Raw genomic sequence first — 24,097 nt, forward strand, 5'->3', positions numbered from 1 at the left:
GTGGTTAAGGGTTTATCTTTGTGACTTTTGAATCTACTCGCATACCAAAACGGTGAATTGTTTTCCCTCTGATATGTGTTGAACTTCAGTGCACTTCTTTCTGTGCCATATTTACGTGAACAACTTTGTGCTTCTACAGACACGATCCCTGTACGCTGGTTCAGACTCGGGCGTAGTCCAGTCACCCACGGCCTTTTGCGGCAGGTATCTGTCCTGCGATGACTGTGTCCTGGCTCGTGACCCGTACTGCGCCTGGGACCCGCACACTGCAGCCTGTGTCAACATCTTTGATGTTCCCAGCCAACAGCATGGGTAACTCACCATTAAGCTAGATTTACAGTATTCACTCTCGATCATCATCATTTTTTTCTACATACCGGTACTCCGTTCATGCATTACTACACTTGATAACGAAAGCAAAACCCACTATCGAGAGACATCTTTGCTGATAATCCATCCAGTCAGACCTGCTTTACTGTCTCAGACTTTATATTTCTAATAATGCTTGTTTGTTTTTTCAGGAGGCTAGTCCAAAACCTGAATGGTGACGCAGACAAGTGTCCTTCAGGTGAGGTGCAGCATGCTCACGTACAACATAATGAAAACCTTTTGTAACTTAAACAGTGAGAGTCAAAAGTAGACAATATCACTGCTTACTTCCTTCTTGACGCAACACTGTGTGGAAATTGTTTTTTCCAAATTGCAGCATAATCAAACATCCCACCGCGTACACTGATAAACATCCTGGATTCTGATTATTTAATGATCATAACATAACTTAAATGCTGGGTTTTATCCTCAACCCTTTTTTGTCTGTATTGCCCAATCCTAGTTATAAGCCTTGTTTGTAAATCTCTGACTAGACCAGACTTAAACTGCCCAAAAGTCATTATTTTCTCTCTGTTTTGCCTCGTAGTGTCAGGTCGGTCTCTGAAGGACTACCATAGTGTGAAAGTGAAACCGGGGAGCTCTGCCGAGCTGCCATGCCTGGTGCGCTCCAACCTGGCCCAGGTGATGTGGAAATCCAATGGCTCGGTTCTCACTGAGGCCTCTCGCTTCCACCTCATAGGCGAAAATGGTCTCCTTATTTACAGCGTGGCTCCAGAGGATCAAGGTCGCTACGAGTGTTGGTCCGTGGAATGGGCCCCCGCCGCTGGGAAGAACTTCAGCCGCCTCCTGGTGGCATACGTCCTGACTCTGGATCTCCCACCCAGACCCCCGCACCAGACAGGCCACGTGACCACCACCCTCGGCAGCCAGGAGACATCTAGCGCACACGCAGCTGAAGGTAATAGCAAGACAGACAGAGCCACACTAACTTCAGCCCTCGCCCCTCCCAGCTTCACAGCCACAGTCCAGTTCACCTCCCCACCCCAAACTGACTCATCACTAACCCCACCCCCCAGCAGCACAATCAAGTTCCAACATCTGCCCCCGAGCTCTAGCACTCCTCGTCCAGGCAGCCAGGACCCAGCGGCTGAGTATTTGCAGCACAACAACAGCACCGCCCTCCTCTTCCTCTTCCTCCTGTTTTTCCTCCTCTTCCTGGCCGCACTGGCGTACAACTGCTACATGCAGTACCTCCCAGCCCCCTGCCTGCGGCTGCGAGCTGCTCTGCTGGGCAGTCACAAGAGCGCCAATCAGCCCGAGTATCGGGCCTGTGAAGCAGGTCTAATGGAAGCGTCTGCAACTGACAAAATTAACATGACGGAGCAGCCGACGCAAAACGGCAGCCAAGCCACTCAAAACCTCCGGGCTCTCCGTGACACTGGGTACGAGACCGAGCCAGAGTGCGGCAATGGTCGGATCCCGTCTCACGGCTTTGGAGACGACAGCCCCTCCCAGGAGAAACCCTTCGATGTGGACTGTGAATCTCAGCCCATCCAGTTTGCAGATGCAGATGAACCTTACTGCTAGCCAGAAGCCTCTGTTCTGCTTTTGTTTTTCCTAGCATAGAGACTATTTATAGGGGGTCACGCTCTTGCTGCATCTTCCCACAACATATAAGTCTAAGTGGTTTCCTCCTATGTAAAAGTATGTTAAGTGTACAGCATCAGATGAAGTTTAATCATTATAATGCTAAAGTCAGGCGCCCCACTTGCCTGTAGAGATTTAAATCCTGCTGTCTGATTTAGGGCTAATGATGATAAAGCAAAAACTGTATCCACGGAAGCTGCCCCCTCTCAGCTTAGTCCAGCAAGAAAAGCTATTTCTTAAATTCCAAATTGGAAACATTGTTTACCAAATTGGTAAGTTACCTTGATGTTTTCCAAATTGGAGTTATGTTCTTGTACAGCCTGGGTGAGAAATAATCTCTTGAAGCTTTTGCTTAATTTTTTTTTTCTTTTTTCGAAGCAATGTGTAGGCTATTGGACATGGGTAAATGCTTCAACATTATATTCATTTCTCAGGGAAGATTTGCTCAGTACATCATAGCCTGGCTTTGTTGTACAGTGTTGCCATCTGCAGCACCTGGTATGTGGGCCTTAATCTCACCCAGTGTGGTGGCAATGTAGGGTTTGAAGGTCAGAAAAAGAGAAAAACAAGTGGACAAGCGACGAACTGCGCATTAGAAAAATGCTGGTATAAATCCAACCACTGTCTGTGGAGTTGTCTAAAGTGACAGTGTTGAGTTTCTCTGTATTTTCTTTTTTCGCTCCCTGTGAATTCGACATTCCTACATGGTGACAACTCCGACGGTTCTGTGTATTAACCTCTACTAGTCATCTTCGCTGTGGTCTGTTAATAACATAAATATGTTCAGAATGACACGATGTTTGGTGATATCCATCATCACTTGTTCTTTTTCTAAAAACAGCCCTGGAAACAATCTGAAGTTATTTTTAAAGTTTTAGAACATTTTCAGAGAATTATTATTTAAGATGAGTCACGTCTGTGGTAATATCATTTTTGTCTATTGTGTAAGTAGTCGTGATCTTCCTCCTTTTTGTTTTTTATTTTATTTATTGCAGCCAATTTTGTTTTTAGATCCTAGCCCTCATTTATTAGTCTCCCCTCTGTCTGTTTTGCATGTCATCCCCTTGTTTAGATTTCCTATTTTCCTCAATACTGTCTTTTTTCCATCACTCCCTCCCTCACAGCCTCCACTCCTGTCGACACTTCATCTTCCCTGTCCTCTTCTGGAAGTAGCACTCCCTCCGCCTTCCCTTCCTCCTCCTCCACTTCTTCCCCCTCCTCCTCCACCAAGCCCCACTATGTGGAGGCCCGGGAGGCAGAGGTTAGACTGTTGCCTCCCCTGCTGAAGGACCAGGCCTGGGGGGTTCATGCCCAGGAGGCCTTCCTGCTCTTCTGCCTGGCCTTGGGTGAGTGGTGCTTGTGACGCTGACACAATCCAAACTCTTCCTCTTGCTCGGTTTGGAAATCTTAACCCTCCTTTTTTGCCATTATTTTTTCACTCATTCTCTCTCCTTTCTACACCTTGCATGGTACCATTTCCCAAATATAAACTAACCGGGAATGTGTGTGTGTGTGTGTATATGTGTGCGTTTCTGGTTTTGTTTAAAACAAGCCTGCGTTTTTCTTTAAGGTGTCTGACTCGGGGGGGACGCCTGTTCATCTCCATTTTTAGGTGTCTCGTATAATGAGTGAATGTTTTAAAAAGACAAAGCTGGGTTTTGATATTAAACTGTCAACCTCTCAGTGATCTGGTTCTTAAACAGTTCTCAATTATATGTAAACGAAAGGTACAGTTTGGTGTATATTTTTGTGTAACAGCATTCTGATGTGAAACCTGTAAAGTTTAGATCCTTTTTTTTTTATCCAGGGGGTTGAGAATCTTTCCTCAGAACAAATTATAGTATGCTCAAATGTCTTACATCTCAATACTTTATCTGGATCAATTTTTTGTGCCTGTAAACAAATGTAAATATATTTGTATATATGGAAAAATACCTTTGAAGATGTACATAAATCTAGGGGACAGAAATTCTGGGACTGTTGCTCTTGGTAGGGAGGCTAAATAAATCTTGTCAAATGTTTTCAACACTGGCTTGTTTTCTTAAATTTTTTGACTGCATTGTATTCTGGACTCATTAGTGAGCATAATAGCAAAATGTACCCCAGAACCAAACTACTGTATGTGGCTACAAGATCAGGATCCTGTTGCACATACTGAAAATATAAGCAGAAAAATTGATGGAAATACGGCTATTTTTCCTAGAGACAAATTAGCCTTCATATTATATAAATTCTATGCAAACATATATGTGTACAGCTTTGTCTCAAACTGTTAAAGATGCACTGAATATCAGCTGATATCAGGCATTGTGCATACATATAAACTGCATGTACATCCAGTCCAACCTCTAGAAACTGAACCCCACAAATGGACCTCCTGAAGGCAAGTATTTCCATTTCATGTACAAGCACGTCTATGTGGAGTGTCAGTGGCGTGTCAGTGTCTCGACCATCAGGGGTCAAACATGAAGTCCGATTCTGTCCCTCAGGTCCAAGTGATGTCCACATTCACTGGCTTATAAATGGGCACAGTCTGGACACCCCCATAATGGAGTACCGCAAGCCGCTGGGTCAGAGGGAGGTACTAGTGAGCAGCTGGCTCAGAGAGGGGCCGCTGATCAAGGACGCCCGTTACCACTGTGTTGCGGAGGCCAGCACAGGGAATGACATGTCTGAGGTGGACCTCCACCTCACTATTGGAGGTATCTGGACCAGTTGTTGTGATGGCTGGCTATAGAGTGCCTGGGATTGGTTCTCAGCACTGCCATTTTTTTATTCGTCCAGCGATGGGCATCTGTTCGTGGTTTCTATATATATAAAAGCTGTTGTTATTCGACAGATGAGGAGAGCATTCCATCCAGGGATTTGAACCAGTGGAGAGGTGCACTCTCAGAGCATGAGCAACTGCTAAAAAGATGGGAAAAGGCCTGGGTAGGTCTATGTTCATGCATGTGAGTGTGTTTTGTCCCAGTTTCATAAAAGTGGCTGTGCGGTTGCCTGGGTCGGATCATGAGCACCAGTTTTAATCTGCTCTGCATGTTTGGCTTTAGGCAACTGGTTTGAACTCTGGATTTTATTTTTCTCAGGAGCACTAAAGTGCAAAGTCCATATTTACTGGGGCAACGGCAAATCATTAGGGACACAAAGCTAAAGCCAGCTGATTGATATTCCATTAAATAAACAGGTTAAGTAATCTGCAAATGATTGTGTTTCCCACAGTCTGCTTTTTTAAAACTACTTTAGCCATTACATTTAACTACAGTACATTTAACTTCATTTTCTGTTCAATATGATCTATTAACGACATTCAGCTAATTGTGTTGCATATAACGAAACACTTGTGTTGCTTTTTTAAAAGGATTACTAAAGCATTCCTCCAAGAACATGCACAAGTCTGAACTTATTGAATTGAATTGTTTTATTGGATCTATAAATATACAGTAGATTTGAGTTCAGTTACATCAGTTTTTTCTCCTGTTTCTACTCTCCCTCCCCAATCAAGTTATAGTTTTTACAGCAGGTTTTTTCCAGTAGTGTCTTTTTTTTTACATTAAAAAGGACTCTCTGTTTCTACACCCACCTGTAGCTATAACATTACACATTTGGATAAACATTCAATTTCAGAGTTGTCTCTGTGTTTTGTTTGAATGAAGATGTACTACATGCATGTATAAAGTTTTGCAAGCTGCCTCATTGCAAAGCAGTTTCCAAATGGTAAACTAGCTCAACTTTCTCCTGATTTCCATTACCATTTTGTTTAATTATTATTTGAATTACTGATAAAATCTGAGTTGTGGGCAGCGATTCAGAGATCTAGAACCGGGCTAGTTTAACCTTTGTTATTAATATTAATAAGGTCAATCCTTAAACCTCCATGTTTACATCCTCCTTTACGTGCACAGTACAACTCTGTTTTCCCTTCTACAGGAAAGCTGTGACGGCCACTGAGCTCTGAGAGGATGTCCTGAGCTTCACTTTTGTTGGCTTAACATGGTCCTCAGCCCAGGTGGACCACATCTTTGCCACTGAAACTATGATAAACAGACGGAATATGATGTCAGTGTTTACTTCTTACACAGGAGCTTGATCGACCATGCAGCAAAGAATTCACAACACCTGCGCTCTGCAGGGGGCTTACCTGGGCTGGTTGTGATGATGGTGTTGGGACTCCTTCCAAAACTGACAAGGAGATGAAGCTTATTTTTATTTTTACTGATGAAAATGAACATCCTGAAAAGCAGTGCTTGTATGGAACAATAAAACGGATGGTATATGAGGAGCACTGATCTGTATTTGTAACGGATGCAGCATCCATGACACTTCAGTCCTGTTTGTAGTTTTTTTTTGTGTCTCAGATGTTTGTACCTTTACTGCCTTCTGAAACTTCAGTTTGGTCCTTCAAAGCTACCTTGCAGTCTTGACATTTTCACTTGAGATTATACAGTGCCCTTAATCTTTTTTTTTTTTCCTTACAGAGAGTCAGAGCCCAAGCTTATTCAACGTAGGTTACTGTGGGAAGCAGGGTTCTTTTCAACAACAGTATACATCTTATGTTTGGCATTAAGCAAGATTATATTACCAGAAGTGAAATATGAATAAAAACCCCAGCGCCCGAAATGCCATGGATGGCACAGGTTGAATAATAGAGTAACAGAGGCTGCACCTTACTGCTTTCTGTCTGCAGTTAGTTTTTCTCATTGAAACTGAATACATATGTTTCCTTGATGCAGAAATAAATCAAGTTTGTTTTATCCGTTACTTACATTGTCTTAAAACATCAATGCATCCCATATTTTGGCATGTTTGGATTAAGCATGATTGTCACTTTTGATATCAGCTGATAAACCCATTTATGAACCGGTTATTAAACCTGCAGGATCAAACTAGAGTGCCACAGTAACCAGTCAGCCTTTTTCTGCAGGAACACTTTCTACCATCTGAATTATTAACCAACCTCCACTGCGCTTTTTCTCCTCGGAAGCCAGTCATTTTCTGAGCATATAAAAATATCCTTGATTGAAAATGTATTTCCAATGCTGAGGCGATTATGTCCCACACATTTATTGAAGAGTGGGCATTTAATAACAGAACTAGGAATAATCAGAAGTTAGAGGTTAAATAGCTCTTCAGTATTAGACATTTAATGTGTAACAAATGCAACTGAGGAAAACCCTACATATGTTGTTTAAAGGCCAAGTTTCCATAGCTCACCATGGCTGTGTAATGGTTTTTTATTTTTCATCGCATCCTCTACCACAACTGGAGCCATGGCACCCTCTTGTGACTAAATAAAGAAGTGCAAGCAAAAAAAGGAAAAACACAACAAAATAGAGACTAAAGCCATGTAGATTTTTAGTTATCACAAAAAAGCAGCATTACTATTTAAAGTAGTTGCTTTTTGTACCCTCCAAACATTCAGCCCAAATTTCTGATTCTGGCACAAAGTCACAAGACAGTTCATCTTCCTCCTGAATGTTTAAAATCAGTGTTGTGAACTAATGCAGCTCCCTTTAACACATAGTTCAGTAACAGCAATGGTCTTATAGATTGTTTCAACTACTTGATCATTCAGGCACTTTAGATGCAGTGTTTCACAAACGCAGGACCAGTGGGATTCCATATGCTGCAATAAGCAACAGACATCTTTATACAGTTAGAGCTCTGTGGCTGAGAAAATATAGATAATACACAGCAGACAATTAAGTAGAGCTAGAAAGTCTTCACTGTATACTAAAATCACAGGAGGAATCTTCCAGATGAGTGACAGTAGGATGGTGTCAATGTATTGGTAGAGAGGTCTTCTGAAGAGGAGGATGTGCGGCTCTCAAAGGACAATGACAGACAAATGATATGTACGGATTACTGCATTGCTGCACTGTGTGAGAGTGCACACCTGTTTAATTGTTCAAGGGGACCATGGTTGCTACTTCAAATATGTTGTTCAGAACAAATCGGTAGTGCATTTTGAAGGCAAGTGAGCATTGTGGGTTTTGTGGGACCCAATAACAGTTAAACAGTGTTTTTTTTTCCTAGGATGGTATATGATTTCAAATGAGGATGGTTTTCCTCAGTGGAGGGGGTAAGGGATAAGAAATACTTATAGCCCTCTGGGCCAGTATTACTTGTAAAATCTGCATCTCTTCTGTGACTAATGTTAAATTCATAATGATCCTTACTCCCTGAAGTCAAGCAGCAGAAGATAAGTGACAATATGCAAATACTACAGGCCCGTTTAGGGGTGAGCTAAATATGCAGGAGTAGTCTTACATGTCACTGTTAATACCACAGGGCCTTATAAACTGGATGACCCCATTTAGTAGCCAGGCACCACTACACCACTGGTTATTACACATTGTACACTCCCACATTAGATGCAGTTTTTGAACATATTTAGCCATTACAGTAGGTGTCAGGTCATTAAACAATTATATTATTACTTCTTTACTAAAGTGAGATTTATACTTTATCGAACATGTTTTCAATAAGCATTTTTATGTTTTTATTAAAAAAAAATCATGAAGAGTGAATGGCTAGAATTATAGAACTATATTTGGTTGCAAGACATATTTTCAGATAAAACTTTTACAACAAACTAACTAAGTTAAAGTTTTAAAACCACACCTCACGTTTAACGTATTGCTTGTGCTAAGTGTCACAAGAGCTCGGATTGGATGATTTAGGTCATGTGACCAGAATCTCGTGCCATCCAGGTTCCATGCCATCATCAAATCACAGGTGAGTAATTCATGTTAACAACGCTCTTGTTTCACCTGTAAAATGTGTTGTGTCAGTCTCAGTTGTCATGTGTATGTAATACTTCTTTTGTAATTGTTTTTTATAACGTTTTATCTGAAACAGAGGATATATGTATTTCATGGGGTTGTAGTTTTTAGGAGCACAGATGCAATGTGTACAAAAAAAACAAACTTTTAGCATTAAAAAGTACAAAGACTTTGGGGCTTTAAGTGCTACCTGCCTATATTTTTCATTTCATGTAATTCGTTCATTCATATTTGGCAGTAAATGACAAAAATGCACTCATACATTAGACAGTGCAAAATGGTTTATACTATTTAGGAGAGCCAAATTAAGATTAATATAACCATGAATCTTTCCCACATGTTTTACATGTCAATGCCTAATAAGTCTTTATATAGATACAATATTCTTACAGAAAAAAACATATATATCTAGCCCTATGCAAAAAATATGGTATATATGGGCTGGTTGCATAGTCCCATGTAATTACTAATAGATATACCTCTATACATCTCTATCACAAAAAAAATAGTGAAACAAATAGCAACCAGTTTATACATAGAGTTCATGGAAAGACTTCTTCCTTAATTGCACAGGTCTTGTGTGCACTTGTACTGTGTTAAGATTATAGCCACAATAAACTCATATGGTGTGCAGTACACACTAAATAGATTAAATTAAAGATGGCAATTACTAATTTGTTGAATTTTTTATCACTATTTGGTTAGTTGGTTTACATAAATGGCTTGCATGGTCGTCATGCACCTATGATCCTCTTGTGCTTCTACGGCTTCTGCCGCTTTTTTAATGAACCATTCACAGAAAGCTCAAATGATACCTCAGACATAATTATGAAAATGAGCTCTCAAGGCCGTGGATGTTATTGTCCACACAGGAAATTCTTACATCACTCTGCTCTCTTCAAGAAGGCTATCAACATTGTTCCTCTTCGCTATTCATTTGATTGTGTTTGATTGAGCTTTAGGAAACACGACACTCACTTGTATAACCACAGGCAATAATGCTATTGAAATATGGTCACAAACATGCTTATATTAGGTCATGGACAGGCCAAGAAAATGAGTCTAGAAATTCCATTCAGTGTGAACATAATGGAAATCAAATGTTATGAAACTTTTATTTATATTTTCATCAAACAAAGGTGTGTCGGGTTCATGCAATTTATAGACGATATATAGGTCAGTTATTTGTTGTCATTATTCCATAACTTGTAACAAAAGTGTTAGTGGGATGTAACACACAGTGAAACAAGCAGATGGCTTTATGAACATATCTGTGTTGGAGCACTATGAAGCAAATGAGTGGCGCCAAACTGGATGGACTTAAATGTTTTTTTTTTCTCCAATATTATTTAATCAAAACAGAGCTTGCCCTTTTGAGATGTTGAACTCATTACAAACAAATCATTTTAGTCCGAGCACTTGATTGTCATGTAATTTTGCACAGACGTTTATGCTTCCCTGAGGGGTCATGCTCAGGGGATTTTGGATGTCCACTGACTTTTCCAGTAGCGCCACCATGTGGTTTACATTTGTGTTTTTTAGTAAAAAGGGATTTGGTCCAGATATTCTTGCCCCTCAGGATGAATTATAGCCACTTTGGCAATATCTTGACTTTTTATGTACATACTTTTTCATTTGTCCAATACTTGAAGCTTAAACCAAAAGTAGACTTTCATACTGTAAAGTGTAGATTCATCAAGAGTACCTTAAACTGAAGGCCAGGGATCAACTTTGTATTTGTCTTTTGCTCTGGATTCGTGGGGATGTCAACCGACAGCGTCAGATGGCCAAGTAGCAGTTTCTGTTCAAAATATTTTTAACTGTAGCAACCTGAAATCCGGAAACTTATTTTTGACACAAATCCTTGTGGAAGCAGACATGTAGCCACAATAAACTGGGCCTAAATTAGGGGTGGTTAAGTTTTTATGGCAGTAACCCAATGATATATAGGCTACCACTTATATGGGAATGACATACTGAAGACCAATGCCAGACCAGGACTAGACTTTGGGTGGGGAAAAAGGCTGCTGCAGTTGTGGAAGTGAACTCTTGGGAATCTTTGGTCAGACTCTGGAGAATGAATATCCGGTGGCCTTAAAGAAAAGCTTATTTAAAATATATGTTATTTTGTTCATAGTCTACTCTTATCTGTGCCGTATGTTTATATTTTATTGTGAGTGTTATTGCGAGGGCAAACATTACAAACTTCAATCATGAGCCAGATCTCTGGAGCTTTTGGTGTTGTTGCTGTATAATGCATTTTTTTTTTTTTTAATAATGACAAAAAATTGTCACATTTTACCAGTTGCCTGTGTCTGCCCTTTCTGTAACATTGGTTATTTTGCTTCTAGCTAGTCTGAAAATAACTCTTGCTTTTTTGAATGTTTTTGGTAACCTGGCAACAGTAGTCAAGTGGAGAAGTGTCTGCTGCTTTCCTTTGCCAATGGATGCTCTTTTCCTCTGTCTCTCCTTTCTCATTTGCTCTTAATGTATGTCTGAAAAATGAGATAGTAAACTGATATTAAATTGCAGTGGAACACTATGTTAGTTGTTGTTATACATCTATTAAATGCTATGAAATTTGGTTGATTCTCTAGATGACATAGATAGATAGATAGATAGATACTTTATTTATCCCGAGGGAAATTAAGCATCCAGTAGCATACAAAATACAATATGTAAATATTATATGTATATTTTGTGTATATTTGGTATTTATGAAATTATCAGAAGAGACATTTATGTTTAAGTTTTCAGAGCACTCTTATTTTGAAAGCTCTACCTGTCACTTACCTGCAGTTTAAGACTTTAAAACATTGGAAAAGAGGACCCCAGGATAGTTTTCCAATTTGCCATCTTATTTATGATTTATTATAGACGCTCTCTGAACTGTCCACAGATGGATCTCATCATTCACTACAGGAAGCTCCACCATGTGGCCTATGCAACCTGCTGCACTACCAACTCCTGCTGAGGGATGACTGGGTTTGTCAGCCTCTCCAGATATTCCCGCCTTTTCTTTTCAACTCGACACCCTTGTGTTTCTCTGCACAGGGGCAGGGAAACGGTGGGTGCGCTCTCTCACTTCCACATTCAGACAATGCAATAGCCTCAGAAAATGATTACATGTTGGGTATTATTTATGTGAATAACAGTAGCGGCTTTGTCAGACTAAAGGGCAAAATGCTAACATTAACATGCTAACATGCTCACAGTGACAGTGCTAACATGCTAAGGTTGCTGTTGTGTAGACCTCCCCAAATCCACTAAAGTGCAGGACGGTCCTACATATGTTAAATTGTGATATAGTAACAGGTAGTGAACGTTCTACTCAAGGCCTTTATAACGCAGTCTGTTGCCCCACAAAATCCATGCCTTACATTGCTGTTGTGCTTTTGGTTTTAGAAAAGCAAAAAAAAAAGAAAACAAGACACCACCCTCCCCAGTTTTGGTATAGCTCTTTTAATACATCCATGGGAGAAAGCCGAAACTTGACAGACCTGCCATGCCTATGTACGGTGGGTTGCTAAGCCATGATTGGACACACATTGTTTTGGAGGAGGGGTTTACAAGATGTAGATGTTTTGTCCTGTGACTTTGACAGATTATATAAAATGAGCCTCGTAAAATGCTGGCATTATTCAACTAAAACCAACAAACTGCAAAATTTCGATTCTGTTTATATTTCATATTAATAATGTAATATAGCTAAAATAATGATGTCAAATTCAAATGAAAAAGCCCAGTTTGCATTTTTAATTTTCGAGTTGATGTTGTTTGCCAATTTAAAAATAAAATTGCTAAGTTAAGTTCACAGTACATTTTATTACATTTATACAGGATACTGATTATGTATTTTCAAGTTGTCCAAATATACATCTAATTATATCTGTCAACCCAAAATACATTTGTTGATCTGGTGCATTTGTACTATCTACCCTCATACATATAAACAGTAAGTCACTAATTAAATGTGTAGGTGGTAACTGTTCACATGAATGTGAAAAAAAAAAAGATAATGGTGACAATCAAAATCATGGGGGTGGCATTTTTGATTGCTAATTTCTTGCTTGGATTTTTTTCTTGTTTCTCATTCTGTTAACATAAAATTCTCTCAATAAATAATGCAAGAATCTCATATCCGACGATGTACGCATTATTTTTAGGGCAGTCAAGGAAAAACAAAATGTACACCTGCGTCTGGAATGGTCTCTTCCACTATTCTGCAAGCCTCCCCTGAATGAGTCATCCTGCCGGCTCCTCATTGGATAAGACCATGCCATCCCAAGGGATTGCCTTGCAGAGGCAGAAAGGCCTTGCTTCCATTCACAGAAACATTGGTATGCCAGCCTGCTATTCCATTCACATAAAAGACTAAATATTGCATGCTTTTTTTGTCCTCTGCTCTTATCCTCCTTTGTCTTTTTGCCTCCTTTTTTTGATTTGCGAGGGCCTGCCTTTTCTTCCCTGCTTTTGTGTTTGCCTTTTTTTCTGAGAAGAGAAGGCAGACGTGCTGTCTTTTTTTTTTTCTATGTTTGCCAGGCAGGAAAGAGAGATGTTGGGAGGGACTGCAGTGCGAAATCTGCAGCAGAGTGAGAGCGGAAGCTGCTTATGAATGAGTGTCAGTCTTTCGGCTTTGCTAGATGCTCCTGAGGACATTTTACATGAATGGTGTCTGGCTGTGTGCTTTCCGCTACCGGGGAGACAAAGATGCTTCTTTGCTGCTGGTTTTAAGGAGACTCATTGGCTTTTTCTGTTATCCTTTTGGTTGTTTCATTGACCCATCTGCCTGAGAAACATGTCATTCATGTTGTGTTTTTTGAATATCATTCATGTAGTTCAACCTGGACCAATTGCTGTGTATTCTAGTCTAGCTGTGAGATTATATCTGCTTCCTAGTTGTCAACTGAATGTTTTATTCCTTTGTTGCAGGATACTGATGGAGAATTAGTGCTACACATTAGACAAATGGTCTCAAAACAATTTTATGGAAATAAATAGCTTTATTCAGTTTTGCTTTAATGCCTGAGTATAAACATTTTGTGCAGAAACAACAAGTGTATTATTTAGTCATAGGTTTTTGAAAGTACATAACTGAGAACCAGGAGTGATGTCTGCCCATATTCTGCAGCTATTATAAATTAACATGCACAATATATTAATGATGTTGCGTATTTCCAGTCATGTCAAAATTTTCCTGTGTTTTTGCTTTCAGTGATTTATAGAGGTTTATTTTGTATCCTATAAGGAAAAGGACATCTTAATGAAATGTTTAAGTAGAGATTTTATTCTTGAATCAAAGATGTCTATATTTTGGCAGACAATTGTATCTGTAAATTAGGTGTACGCTAGTTTCCATTACTTATTTCATTATAGTCTCTGTGATTAGTTTATTGTCCGTGTCAAACTTTTATTGCAATTTTTACCGGCACATCCATTTAGTAAGATATTGAGTATTATAGGAATTTAATCAGATTATTATGAATAATTATGTTGCTAAGTTAAATAATCAAACTTTCTCTTGTTCTTCATTTCCTTTTCTCAGAAAAACAAATACGAAGGAAAGAATTACGGGAAATAAATATCAGACTAGGGAATTTAAAAATTGATGGGTTCTAGTGTGCTGTAAGTGGGAGTTTTTTTTTCTCCCTCCGACAGGAAGTGATTTGCAGTGTTCAGCAAGCCTTTTGTTGAGAAGGTTTTCTCAGATCAGTGAGTCATGCTTTAGCTCTGAGCCGGCAGGCAGGCAGGCAGGCAGGCAGGCAAGCAGGCAGGCAGCAGTCAGTAGAGAGTATTTGCTCTTCCCTCGCAGTATCCGTGATCATCGACAACATAGACCTTTCTCTGTTCTCTTACTTTTTGGATTTTTGACGCCAGAAATCAGTAGCAGCAGCAGCATCACCGCTGGAACCCAAACAAGCTGCACCACAACACTGGCAGCCTTTTAGGGACCTTTTTCTCTCCATCCTCTGCTTCCTCTGCCTCAGTGCTGTGTTTCCATGGATTGTGTCTGTGTATTTCTCTCTGACGGATTGGATTGCAGCTCTGGATTTCATTGAGAGCAGATTGGACTTTGGCGACAGCAGCAGCAGCAGCTCAACACATCCACCACTGTAACCTCAATAGAGAAAATTACAGTCAGGTGGCCTGTGATTGCTAAAAGGCGTTTGCTGCCTGTACCGCTGCTGCTATGTTACAGGAGAGGGTAATCAGCACGGCTCAGCCACGTCTGCCAGCACACTTGTGAAAGAGGCAGGCTGTGCGTGTTGGTTGGTGGAGAGAGGGGAGAGAGCAAGAGAGAGAAGGGTATGCTTCACCGTACCAAATACAACCGCTTCAGGAATGAGTCAGTAACATCCGTCGATGAGCTTCTCCACGGCCTGTCCATGAACCCCAAGGTCTCGGCCAACCCCCAGTCTGCAGCCGAGACATCTTACACACCCCCGACTGAGGTCCAGTCCTCCTCCACCACTACTGCTTCCAGCACCCCCACCAGCCACGGCTCTGACCACCTGGAAGATGGAGGCACCACCCTCTGTACACTCATCAACAAGGTGTCCAGCCTGAAATTCAGCAACTCAGGCAGCTTGCTGGGCATCAAGGGTCTGCCCTCGGCTGTCAAGGACCTGGCTGTGTCTAAGCTGCAGGTGGGTGGGGGATCGGGCTCAGGCAGCTCCAGTGGCCCAAGCCCTGGTGCGGCGACAGCAGCAGCGGCAGCCTCTGGTGTGGGCGGCTCTCTGTGCAGCTCGGCCTCCCATTCAACCCCCTGCTCACAGCTGGAGCCAGCCGTCAGCATGAGCAAGAAGAGCAGGCTGGATGAGCTCCAGCCTGGCAGAGAGGACTGGAATCCAGGTGGAGGTGGTGGACTGGTGAACAAACCCTCCAGAGGATGGCTACACTCGAGCGAGAAGATCTCTGGTCCAGGAGTGACATACATTGTGAAGGTTGGTGGTCCCTCTGTGTCATGGTGTCTCCATTTTTGTCCTCTGCTTCTTTTCCATTCTTCACCCATTCTCTCTTTTCTTTCAATGACTCAAGCTTAGCTACCTGCAAAGGGGAGATAATGTAGTTTTATTGGCACATCACAACATGCCCTTGAGTGGGTGTATGTAGGGTGGCTAGAGCAGAAGGCTGAGTGAAAGAGCAGCGACCAGAAAATAGATATTGAATAATTCAGGAAATAGAGAAGGTCAACATTGGAGAAAAGCAGAGGAAAAACCTGTGATTGGAAAACAAAAATAGCATTGATATAGCATTTTGAGCATGCTGTAAACATTTCAGTTTACAGTACATTTCTGTCTTTGGAGCCGCAGCGTTATGCTTTTGTAACCATGGTGATGTGTTATTTCTGTACATTGTGCATCTCTATGAGCTGTACAGCTGTTTTAGCTCGCAGATAGTGAAATGGTGGAATAGAAAAAAAAAAAAGACATGCAGCGCATGTTTGTCTCATCACATCCATATCTCATGTTAATGTCGTTCAGCCATCATACATCATTTAAAGGAGCACAAGTTGGCGCACAACTGCGAGAGCTGTGAATGTCATCATGCCGGCAATGAGTCACTAGTATGAGGAGTGATGATGCTGAGCCCTGGCTCTTCAAGGTGTAAAGTGAATGAAAAAAAAAATGGAACAAACCATTTTTACTGATACCGTAACGTAGCAGTTAAGTGTGCATTTGACTCAACGTTTCTTTTATTTAAGCAGCACATTAAACGCAACATTTAGTTTTTGGGTGGCTGAAAGAGCATACTGAGCATCATTGCGTGGTGACATGTGTTATATTCCAAATCAAGTTACATAGTATGATTGCCATCATATGACACCTACTACAACTTGCCTGAACAAAGCCTACTGTATCTGTGACCAGCGTGACATTCCATTAACTGCATTAAGGACAGGAGCACTTATTTGTCCAGTCAATGCTGCTGCCACACTGTGAGAGGGGAAATGGGTCCGGTCTGTGCTCCCCCACCCTCTGCTTTTCCTGTAGTTTGAGTCCTGTGTGTATTGAGTTCAACGTGGTGTTATGCTCACAGCACTTTTAATTAGCGTCATGTGGTCACTCTGCGCACATCATGCACCATTACTCTAAAGGGACATTGATTGACAGTGGCACTGTTTACACTCACACTTTTAGCCCATGGTAGCTATGTGTTTATGCAAAAACAAAACACACGTTCAGTCTAAATTTTGCCCCACAACAAATAGCTATATGAGCTAAAAACCTCAACAATAAAGCTCCGTAAAGCTTAGGGAACTGCAAATTTGGCAATCCTTTTTATAAGCAATCACCATTCTGTTAGCATTGGTTAGTGTATTGTAATTCTTTACTGCTCATCTTATAATCCATGCCTGTGCATCATCTGTATGTGGTGCAAATTTTTCTAGTCATTCAACATTTATTAATACTCATTTCATCAACCTATTTTATTTAGCCTGTTGATTGAACAAGTGATTTATCCTCTTGACCTGACATATTATTGTACAGAACTGCACAACATAATTGTGGTACAACAAGTTTTGTGACATCTTTAACCTGAGTGCAACTAAATGATATGAAACTTTTTATATTTGGAAATAAACTAAATGTTTACATTTATAAGCACATCTAACAGCTATAGCCAGTGTGATATGACTTAATGTTTCAGAAGGTATGTGCCTGTTATAAAGCCAGTACTGTGTAATACACATTTAGGTCTGTATGGTTTTGTTGTGTTGTTCACTGGGATCATTTATGGGCACTTCAGAGCTGGCCTCCCATTGATTTTCATAATTAATTTGAAGTTCAGTTTTCCTGTGTGAACCATGTACTTGTTTGTTGTACAGCATGAGAGAAAATGCCTTCATGTTGTGCTCAGAATAGGTCCATACCAATTTTAGAACTGTTTAATATATTTTTGGCCCTGCTGAATTGTGCACTTCAAACTCACCGTTCTAAAAATAGATAACATTAAAATTGTGCAAACGTCATGTTGACAAAATGGTATTTGTTTGCTGGTACTTGCAAAACGCTCACTGGAGAGAAGGGGCTTCATAATATGAAAGTTATGATTCTAATAACTCACTTCTCTCTGAAAAGGAGTGGAAATAGAAACGCTAGTGTGTCTGGATGTCTGTTTTGTTTACAGGCAGATTATGAATGTGATTCTGATAACAATAGGAACTTGTCAGCACAAAATGTTCTGTCTGTGCAACATTAATCAGAAGAGGTGTTGTAATGTGAGTAGGTGGCTGGTGCTGAAGATGGTTTTATGGGATAGGACTACAGTCACCTTATGTGGCATAGTAACACACTGATGCACTTTCCAAATCCCTTTGAACAAGTTCTGACTTGATGCTTTATTCCAACTTTGCATCAACTTTGTGTCAGACTCCTGCTAGAGGTTTTCTATTTTCAACTAGAAAGTAGAAAACCATGATACCAGCAAGTTTATGAACACACATTTTTCTGATGCAATACAGGTTTATGTCTTATTACACTCTTTATATCTTATTGTACATGCAGATGAAGGTGGGTTGAAAGTACAATTTTATATTACCAACTGAATATTCAGTCACATCCCTTACATAACCATTTATAAGATTAGTAATGCTTATTAAATACTTTGTACTCAGAGTATTGGGTATTGCAAAAAGCAACTTAAAGTTACCCTGTGGAGTTTTATTGTAAACAAACAAATGCACTGTATGTGTTCTTGATGCATAACAATAGAAAAAAGAACAAACTATTCATGCATTTCTTTCCTCATAGGACATTTGCAAAGTCTCTATATATTTCTTCAATCCGGCATTGTTTACATCCATGTTTGCTAGCTAGCAGCCTTCTTCTGCATTGCCTTTTCTTGGCACAAGTATCTTGGTCAGTCTACGAAGTATTGCGAATAATAAATTAACCCATACACACATAAACACTGCTCCATAGCGCTAGTAGTGGTCAAAAACTCCACAGGGTACCTTTAAATCAGAGATTTTTTGAGTCTTAAAACAAAGAAAGCTTTTGTTTCAAAAAAACAGTATTACTGAAAATGTGTATGTTACTATGGCAACTGAAGTCCTGACACCAACCTGCTAAATGGCAAGTTCAATTGATCCTAACCCCTGGTGCCAGGCCAGTTTTCAGGCTCCAACTCTCAACCGGGGGGCTCAACCAGTATTACAAAGTTAAAAGCACTTTAGACAATTTATTGATGATTTTAAAATACAATACATTTTATTGCTGCATTTTTTGTATTTTAATACAACTAGATTTGTCTATGAAACTAGAGATTGTAGAGATATTTTTAGATAAATATCTCTGGTCGCATTGTGAAAAATTAGGAGCACCATACAATCTTTAAGATTAAACCAAATGGAAAGGGCTACAAGATTTCACTGACACTTACAGTTAAAATGGAGAAACAAGAAATCTATATGGTATTGTCTCCAACATACAGTATGGAGGTGGTTGTGTCACCTATATGTTTGCATAATCTAAGTGATTAAGTGCCTGATAAGAGATGTATTTTTTCAAGAAAAAACAAATACATTTTTTAAGTCTGTATTGTAAGTTGGCTAATATTATTTACTGTTATAGCGTACCTATAAGCAATTTATCCTAATTTCCAATACACATGATCAGTAATCCAGATCTTAACCCAAGTGTGTAAGATCATACATTTAACTTTAAGACCAGCTGCCTTTAAGTTCATACATGTGCACAACTTTGAACAACTGCGTCAAGTTGGATGTTAAAGTCCAACAAATCAGGTGTGTTTTCTGTACACGATGATGTGCCAGTGATGAAAATCTGAATGAATGCGTATTTTATGTTTTTGCTTTCCAGTATCTGGGCTGTATAGAAGTCCTCCGGTCAATGAGATCTCTGGATTTCACCACAAGATCACAAATTACAAGGTATGTTTGCACTTATTTTTCTGACGTTTCAGGATTCATTTGATTTCCCTTTAAATGAATCAAAAAAGTTATTAATCCATTTGCTGATTTAAAGATTTAGAAGTATGTGTGAGATTTGAAATGTAAAAATATCTTATTTAATGGTGCATGTTTTGATTCTAATGCAGAAAATTTAGCAATATAGTTCTCAAACATTTCAACACCATTTATTGTGTACAGCACTTTAACCTCAAAGAAAAAAAAACTTGCATAGGTTAAATTAGCTATTTACTTAAATTTAATTTTGTCACTATCTTCTACTGACACCTCCGAACAACGAGCATTAGCACATTGACTGTTGTATCTCATTTGAAATTTTGTTGAAATTAAATGTATTCTTGTATAAAAGTTAATATACCTCTTACTACAAGTACAACACCATCATTGCTATAAAAAAAAGAGCCATGGTAACTAAGAGAAGTTAAAGGTCAGCCTGAACCCAGTTTCATATCTATTTTGTCATACCCTTTCTACTTTAAATTGTAACACTAATGAAGATCTACAGTTTAGCTATCTTTCCATCAAAAGTTATATTACACAGGCCTCAACTTTGTTGTGAATTAAATTTTATGTATTCATGCCACTTAAATCCAGAAAGAACTGTTTATACCAGGTGGAAAAACACTACCCCAAATATACTAATGCAGCATTTTCTAAATGGATTAGAATAGCACACATTCAAGCTGAATGTCCAAATCAGTATTATTTTATGTTTATATGATCTATAACGCTAACTATTATTTCAACTAACTATACTGTTATTATGAGATTATATATAACTGTTTGCCATGTCTTGAATACAATGGTGACTCTACAGCTGGTCCAGGCAAAAGAGTAAGAGTAAATCTGGGGGCAGAAAAGCGAAAAGAAGAACAGCAGAAAATGTACTGCAGAACAAATACAGAAAGCAACAGCAGAAACGGATGAATATGAAGTTGTTGCACTGTTGTTAGTAAAACTTTATGGACTATATTATCAGTTCAAATTGGTCAGTGAAAATGTTTGATGTAACCAAATGTGTCTAAACCAAATCACCTCTTCTAAAAATGGATTTAGGTTGCCTGTTATCACAATTTGTTTGCAGGGAATTTTCTGACTCCATGTGTATCTTTGAAATCATTGACCAATGTGCAGTGAGGCAAAGGCCAACAGTGAATCGGTTTGTGTCATGTCCACTTTTATGCTTGACTTCCTGAAGTCAGTCCAGACTAACGTTAGCTTGCAGGGCCACACAGCGGTAGGCTCTCTCAATGTGTGTATGTGTGTTTCTGTTCTTCTTCTAATAAAGAGAGAGATGGACAAATAAAGAGATAAAGCTTTATATCTCATTCTGTTGCTATTATTAGATTTATCCTTTTCTAAAAGAACCTACTGCTGTGTGGGATTTATCCATGTAGAAAGGATACAGAAATTAACGTTAATGTGAAACCAATATTCACATTGGAATATTCACTCAGATCCCTCGACTTTTCTGCATCAAAGAAGCTCTATCTTTAGCCACTATTCAAACCACACATTGTTGTCTTTTACATAAAAATGAAGCATGGTGATGATGGCCACTGCAGGTAAAACGGTTCATTTCCCATCTTAAAGACAGTTTTAGATTTCAGTCTGTGATGCGTAGCACTGTATAACAGATACAGTTGCGAGGTTTCAAGAGGTGCAGTGCGTTTGCAATATTCCCTATGGCACCATATAAACCACTCTACACTGCATATTGAATCTTGACTCATGTCTCTTGTGCCCAAGGTGATTTCATTTTATGTGTAACAACCTGTAGAGTTCAGGCATACTGTAAATACAGTCTTTTTGTTTCCGTTGAGTAAAGTGTATTCATTTACTTTTTTGTCTTTTTACTATAATAATACTATATTATTTTTAAGACAATGTAATTACAAGATTTGTAATTAAAACAAGAATATCAAATAATGGAAAACAAGAAATATAGTAAATTAAAATAAGAACAAGGCAGTTTCACATGCCAAGTCTGAAAAACATTAACTTGCACTTACTGTATATCTAGTCAACATTTCATTTCCCAAGGTATCCTGAATAGTCCAATAACTCTCAGATTAGACTGCAAAGGTGAACAGAAGATTTAAACATTTTCATCCATAATAATGAGTAATTGATGGGAAACAATTTAATCAGTAAGAATTGAATCATTATGATTACAAAGCACTAAAATTAAAACACTTACCAGCTCATGTGCCTTAAAATAAAATCTGCCTGACAGTTTGCCTGACAACATCATCCCCTGTACAAGGGGACAATGAATATGAGAGAAATAGGACCTAAAAATCTTCAAAATATAGAGCTGATTCCTCTTGTAGAAATAATTCTCATAACTGATTAAGGAATAGCCTAAATGTTGGAGATGTTTAGTCAAGCTAAAGGTATGGATCTACCAATCCACCACTTTTGTCCAAAATGAACAATCTCAACTACTGGATGGATTACCATGAAATTCGGTATAGATGTTCATGGTCCCCAGGTGCTGAATCCTATTGACTTTGGTGAACCCCTGACTTGGCTTTGTCTATGAACCATGAGGGTGACATTGGCATTTTAAGTGAAGTCTTACAACAACTATTGTATGGATAACTATGAAATTTCCATTGTAATAACTGGTCATCTCTTAACATGTCATCTAACTTTTCAGTTCTTTGGTTTCTGAGCAAATACCTGCAAAACTAATTCCCGTCTGCCTCAGGTGTACTTTGTGTTGAGTGCTAATTATCTAATGTTAGCATGCTGAACATGATATACGTTATAGCTGATAAACATCAGGTCATTGAAAGCATGTAAGCATGGTGATGTTAGCATTTTAGCTGAGTTCTGCTGTGCCTAAATTAAGCCACACAGAGCCGCTAGCATGGCTTTACACTCTTGTTCCTTCAAGATAACAAAATATTATTTTTGTTATCTTGGCAATGTACGTAATCATGACAAGTACCTGTAAATACAGTCTGACTTAATACCAAAATATCTGTGATTCTGTGGTTGTCTATGGTCACCATCTTGGCTTCATCATCTTCTCACCCTCCCTCTAGGGAAGCCATCAGCCTGGTGTGTGAGGCTGTTCCAGGGACCAAAGGAGCTCTGCGGAAGAGAAAGGTACATGGAGAGGGAAAGAGGAGGGAGGGAGATGGAGTGATCACAGGAGAAGTGATGCCCACACTGAGAGAGCTGAGAAAAATGATTGTTAGTGAAAGGTACAGTAGATAGAAAAAGAGGAAACAGCATTAGATATTAATTTACCCTTCCACGTTCTATATATAGCATTGCCTCTGTAAGTTATTTTTCTCTTCCTTCCTTCATGTAAAAAGAGATGGAAAACAGAGACAGACAGAGAGAGGAAGAAATGATGAGAGAGAGAGATTGTACTTAGAGAGGAGAGAGGCTGAGGAGAGAAGAGAGATGAAGAGGTATGGGACTGTATGTGCGTGGGCGTAGCTCCAGCCCACGATGCATTGCACACCGTGCACAGTGCTTAGTGACTCATGTAGTGCACAATATCTGTGATCAGGAGGCTGAGCTAGTGTGTGTGTGTGTGTGTGTGCGCGTGTTTGCTCGTGTCTGTCTTCTGTGTGTGTGCGTGCATGTACGTGGTGTGTGTCCATAGCGTGTGAGGAGACTGTGTCTGAATGTGGGGTGTGAAATGAAGCATTACTCTGCTCTCTAGAGCTTGTTCAAATGTCAGGGAAGAGTATATAACACAAAATCAGTGCCGACTAGTTTCTCTTTCAGAATAGATGTAAGATATAAGATAATGTTATTTTGGCTGTGTGACAAATGCACTATGGTGACATCAGCCTCATACTGAGAATTTTGAATGGGTTTGGCTAATTCTATCTGGCCTCTTTGCCTCCCTCTCCTCATCAAAATCACCTCTCACAACAGAATCTTAAGTATCCAACACTTCACCCCCACCCCCATTATTAGATGAAATTTGCATCTGTAATCAATACAAATATTGAACAATAATGTTTCCTCTGTATTCACGTCCTAGTGGTAAAATTACACTTTACTGGATACTCCATAAAGGAATAGTTGGACATTTTTGGGAAGTATGTTTTATGACTTATTCGGCGAGAATAAATATGAGGCTTATGTATTAACACATTATTTCTCATTTGTTTAATTTGTGCAAAAAGTGTAAAAATGACACACTATTCTTTTTTTTTTTTTGCTTTTCTTTTTAAGTCACAGTGAATAAGCAATAGTTGCAGTTATAGAGTATCCAATAGTGACTTTTAAAGGTACTGGTAGGTGGATTTTGTTACCTTTGGACAGAGCCAGGCTAGTTGTTCCGCCCACTTCCAGTCTTTATGCTAAGCTAAACTAAACTAAGCAGCTCTGTTTGCTAACCAAGTTCTGGATGTAGCTTCATATTTACCAA

The 24,097-nt window shown here is 39.4% G+C and overlaps 2 protein-coding genes across 3 annotated transcripts in view; both read left to right on the forward strand.

Annotated features, from left to right (window-relative positions):
• Positions 1–6,739, forward strand: part of sema4d (sema domain, immunoglobulin domain (Ig), transmembrane domain (TM) and short cytoplasmic domain, (semaphorin) 4D) — a 38,594-nt gene extending 31,855 nt beyond the window's left edge. Inside the window, exons 15-21 of one of the 2 annotated variants that reach the window (XM_035667732.1) lie at positions 140–312; positions 522–568; positions 917–1,288; positions 3,102–3,323; positions 4,467–4,679; positions 4,817–4,908; positions 5,905–6,739. In XM_035667732.1, coding sequence (XP_035523625.1) covers positions 140–312; positions 522–568; positions 917–1,288; positions 3,102–3,323; positions 4,467–4,679; positions 4,817–4,908; positions 5,905–5,925 — 1,140 coding nt within the window. In that variant the 3' untranslated portion in view covers positions 5,926–6,739. The other variant, XM_035667731.1, reaches the window with a different exon arrangement.
• A 7,965-nt stretch (positions 6,740–14,704) lies between these two features.
• shc3 (SHC (Src homology 2 domain containing) transforming protein 3) overlaps positions 14,705–24,097 on the forward strand; it is a 15,946-nt gene continuing 6,553 nt past the window's right edge. Inside the window, exons 1-3 of the mRNA XM_035667388.1 lie at positions 14,705–15,703; positions 19,586–19,656; positions 22,749–22,812. Coding sequence (XP_035523281.1) covers positions 15,068–15,703; positions 19,586–19,656; positions 22,749–22,812 — 771 coding nt within the window. The 5' untranslated portion in view covers positions 14,705–15,067. The remainder of the gene's footprint in view (positions 15,704–19,585; positions 19,657–22,748; positions 22,813–24,097) is intronic.

The sequence above is a fragment of the Morone saxatilis genome, unplaced genomic scaffold (genome assembly GCF_004916995.1).
Source record: "Morone saxatilis isolate NCDOM2014 unplaced genomic scaffold, NCSU_SB_2.0 Contig21, whole genome shotgun sequence".
Lineage (NCBI taxonomy): Eukaryota > Metazoa > Chordata > Actinopteri > Moronidae > Morone > Morone saxatilis.